This window comes from Meleagris gallopavo, chromosome Z (genome assembly GCF_000146605.3).
Source record: "Meleagris gallopavo isolate NT-WF06-2002-E0010 breed Aviagen turkey brand Nicholas breeding stock chromosome Z, Turkey_5.1, whole genome shotgun sequence".
In the NCBI taxonomy this organism is placed as follows: Eukaryota; Metazoa; Chordata; class Aves; order Galliformes; family Phasianidae; genus Meleagris; species Meleagris gallopavo.
In genome coordinates, this window is record NC_015041.2 from 21,433,838 (window position 1) to 21,438,480 (window position 4,643).

The following is a 4,643-nucleotide window of genomic DNA, read 5'->3' on the forward strand; positions in this document are numbered from 1 at the left end:
CACAGAGTGAAGTTTCTCAATTGGTGTTAATATGATAATTTATTAAAGTAGAAATGTTTTTAATAAATCAATTAATAGAAAAGTCAGATTAAATACTCATTCTCTACTTTAAACATTATTATTTTTTTTAACTGAAAAAAATCAACAGTGAAGAACAATACCAAACCTTTAAACCACAAAAGAGCAGGCTGCCTTAAGAGAAATAGAACATCAAGATAGAAACTAAGAGAGCACATAAATTCTGTAAATCTTCAAAATATTAAAATTTTCCTCTACCTGTTTCATACTGCTCTGATTCCCTATGCCCAAATGGACTCTACCACAAATCCCCAAAATCTCAACTGTAAACAGCATCTTCTGATCTGGCTATTTTTTATACTCATCCTACAAAGCATGATCCTTAGAAGCATATTCCACACACTAGGAGAGTGGTCCCTACAAAATTACTTTATTTTTCTCATGTCAATCAAGGTACCTATGAAAAAGGAACACAATAAATTTGAGAGCAAAAAAATAATGAAACAGGACTTTTCATTATGCTCCAGTTCTAAAGCAATATTGTTTTGGCTGCTGTACAAATCTTTGCAGATTAGTTGCAAAATATCACTGATATAGAAAAATGTCATTACCCAGATACTGCACTGCCGGTCACAGCATTCCATGCTATCAACTGGCTACTGCAATCATGCTTTTAGTTAGCTCTGTTTTGCTGAGGATTTTTTGCAGGTATGGTAACTACAATTTCCAATAACTTTTAAATGTGAAATTTAAGTATTACGAGCTCCTCACAATTCAGGTAAGAACAGTTAGAGACCTACTAGTGCACCTGGACTATCAGAAGTTCATGGGGTCAGATGGATACACTCGAAGATGCTGAGGGAGCTGGCAGTGGTTACTGCCAAGCTGCTTTCCAACATCTATCAACATTCTTAGTCAACCAAAGAGGTTTTCCAGAGGACTGAAGGCTTGCCAATGTGATGCCCATCTACAAGAAGGGTTATAAGGAGTATCTGGGAAACTACAGGCCTGTCAGCCTGACCTCAATGACAAGGAAAGTTATGGAACAGATCATCCTGAGTGAGATCGCATGGCACAGGAAAACTAGCCATCAGGCGCAGCCAGCATGGGTTCATGTAAGGCAGGTTCTGCTTGACCAACCTGACCTCTTTCTATGAGTGACCCACCTGATAAATAAGGAAAAGTGAGGAAAAGGCTGTTGACATAGTCTACATAGACTTCAGAAAGCCTAGACACTGACTCCACAGTCACGCTCCAAGAGAAGCTGGCAGCCCATAGCTTGGACAAGTACATTCTTCACTGGGTAAAGAGCTAGCTTGAGAGTCGGGCTCTGAGAGTGGTGGTGAATGGAATTAAATCCAGTTGGTAAGTGGTCACAAGTGTATGTTCCCCTGGGGGTTGGTACTGGGGCCTGTCCTGTTTAATATCTTTATTGATGACCTGGATGAGGGCATTGAGTGCACCCTCAGTTAAGTTTGTAGATGACACCAAGCTGGGAGGAAGTATCAATCTGCTTGGGGATAGGAAAGCCCTGAAAAGGAATCTGGACAGGCTGGATCTCAAGGCTGAGGCCAATGGGATGAAGTTCAACAAATGCTGAGTCCTGCACTTTGGCCACAACAACCCCAGGCAATGCCACAGGCCTGGGGCAGAGTGGCTAGAAGACCGTGGAGAAGAAACAAACCTGGGGATGTTGGTTGATTCTTGGTTGAACTTGAGCCAGCAGCGTGCCCAGGTGGCCAAGAAGGCCAATGGCATCCAGGCTTGTATCAGAAACAGTGATGCCAGCAGGAGCAAGGAAGTTATCATCCCTCTGTACACAGCACAGGTGAGGCCACACCTTGAATACTGTGATTAGTATGGGGCCCCTCACTACAAGGAAGAAATGAAGGTCCTGAACCATGTCCAGAGAAGGGCAACAAAGCTGGTGAGGGATCTGGAACACAAGTCTTACAAGGAGCGGCCAAGGGAACATGGATTGTTTAGTCTGGAGAAGAGGAGGTTCAGGGGAGACATTATAGCTCTCTACAACTACCAGAAAGGAAATTGTGATGAGATAGGGGTTGACCTCTTCTCCCATCTAACTAGCTATAGGGCTAGAGGGAATGGTTGGATGTTAGAAAAAACTTCTCCATAAGGGCGGTCAGGAGTTAGAATGGGCTGCCCAAGGAAGTGGGTGAGTCATTGTCCCTGGAGGTGTTCAAGAAAAGTTTATATGTTGTACTATGGTTTAGTAGAGAAACATTGATAGTAGGTGGATGGTTGGTCTGGATGACCTTGGAATTCTTTTCCAACCTTGGTGATTCTATGATTCGGTGGACTTTCAAATTAAAGCTTATATACATAGATGGTTCAAAAAGTGATAGCTCCTACTCATTTCCATGGAAACTACAGCAGATACAAGGAGTACAGCACTATTTGATAGGGCAAATTCTTAGCTAAAAAGCATTATTTTTCAACACAGTCACCATCTTTAGCTATGCACTTTCACCAGTCATGAACAAGATCTGCTTACCACATTTGTAAAATCTGCACCCCAATGGAGGTGACCAGCTGGCACTGTTGCCATTGATGAAATGCACTGCCACTTCCTCACTGTGCACACATCCACTATTTGGTCTCTATAAACATTCAGCAAGTGTCATGTAGAGGAATTCAACGACACACCTTTGCACCATACACACTTCCGTGTCAGATGCCACTTTGCCAGACTGCCCCTCTGCTGCCATCTGTCACACAACAACAAAATGTAACAGAATACTGGTGGGAAGTTTCAACTTCTACTGCCGTACCACCAACATCAGCCTCTGATGTGGGCCAACATAACAAAATAGGAGAGATTAATTTCAGAGCAGCCTTGCATTAACATGCCGCAAAAAGAAAAATTAACTGCTACAGAATACACAGTTGTCTTAGACATTTGAGCTTTTCAAACAATATCAAAAATCACACAGAATCACAAAGAATTGCAGGGGTTGGAAGGGACCTCAAGAGTCCAAACCCTCTGCGAAAGCAGATACCCTATAGTAAGTTGCACAGGTAGGTGAATCCTACAGTATCTCTTGAGTATCTCCAGAGAAGGAGACTCCACAATCTCTATAGACCACTATATGCACCCAAACACCACAATGACTTGTTCTGCAAGTTTTAGTAAATTTCATTAGCAAGTGGTAAACGTGAAATAACAACAAATAACTAACAACAATAACAAAAAAAGCAAACAGCATACTATTATTTTTAAATTACCCTAATTTTCTCTGTGTTTTCTTTCCTTATTCTAATCATGTAACACCTCCACATACCACTAAAATATAGGAGAAAGTATAAAAGTAGTTCAGATTTCTGTATGTTAAACAGCAAAACTTTGAACAGCCCAGTAACAGAAGTACCTCACATTCCTGAGATATCTTTCACTTAAGGTTTTCTGAGTGCCAACTGTAACAATTCTAGTGAAAACAACATGTATATATATTAAAAAAAAAAAAAAAACCAAAGCACTGCAAGTGCTATATCAAATATGTTTGTCATACTCAGAAAACAGAATACTCACCAGTTTCCCCATCTTTGAAATCCTGCAGCTTGAAGTACATGTACAGCAAACTGACAGATATACACAAAGAAGAACACAAAGAACCTGAATGAACTGTCACTCCTGAAAGAGGGGGAAAAAAAAAGAATGTAATGCAGCCAGGAAGTAAGTGACTTTTGACAAACCACTATACTATTAAAAATACCTGCATTTACTAGATGAAAACTATTTTGAATTATCGATGATGACTTCAAGTACTGGTTATTCTGTGATTTGTTTTTATTTACAAGAGTTTTCCTCTTTAATACAGTATCTTTGCCTCTTGCATCTCTTCAAGAGGTGCAAATAACAGCAAGGTGCTATTCCTTTGTGTTTTGTTCAGCACAAAGCAGGGCCTCTAAAAGTAAACACAGAAGTTCCTCCACAGTGAATGCAGAACAGAACTCTGAGATTCACAGTACTGGCAGTGCTGTACAAAAATTTTTTACTTGAATAGGAAATAAAATCTAATTTGGAATTATGGAAGCATAATGCAGATCACAGTACTGAAGCAATTGCTGTTTAAAAGCAAAACATACAAAATATATTTGTTGTTTAAATTCTAAAATGCCAGCTTGACAAGGAGTAAAGTGTCAACAGCCTGTCCAAAAAAAATGCAAATCCAAATGAACAGATAAAGCCTCAACGAAGATCTCAAAGCTAGTGACAAATCGACATGCTTGCTCCTGAAGTTCCAAATAAAGTAAGTCACTTAGTTAAGGCACCAATTCAGAATATGCAATCCGGTTTTGCTCCACTTCTTGTGGAGGCAATGTTTTCATTACTATTGATTCAATCCTTTCAGTTCAGTAAATACTGCCTTCAGCTCTTCAGCACAAAATGAAAGTATGAAAGTCGAGTAATTGCCTTCCAAAGAACTAAGAAATGCTATAGATTTACTAGATCTAAAACCCTAGAAGAGAATGTGACACTGAATTCCTCCAGCAAATCAGGAATAACAATTATTTATAAATCAACACTATCTCAGATCTATAGCTAGTTAAAGCTACCACTTCTCTAATGCTTTCAAGAAGACTGGTTTCTACAAAACCAAAAA

The 4,643-nt window shown here is 39.7% G+C and overlaps 1 protein-coding gene across 1 annotated transcript in view; it reads right to left on the reverse strand.

The window, feature by feature from the left end:
• The window catches only part of SCAMP1 (secretory carrier membrane protein 1), a 29,288-nt gene that overhangs the window by 4,375 nt on the left and 20,270 nt on the right, over positions 1-4,643 (reverse strand). The window contains exons 7-8 of the mRNA XM_031557259.1: positions 3,569-3,670; positions 3,135-3,213 (exon numbers count right to left, since the gene is read on the reverse strand). Of these exons, the coding sequence (XP_031413119.1) occupies positions 3,135-3,213; positions 3,569-3,670 (181 nt within the window). The remainder of the gene's footprint in view (positions 1-3,134; positions 3,214-3,568; positions 3,671-4,643) is intronic.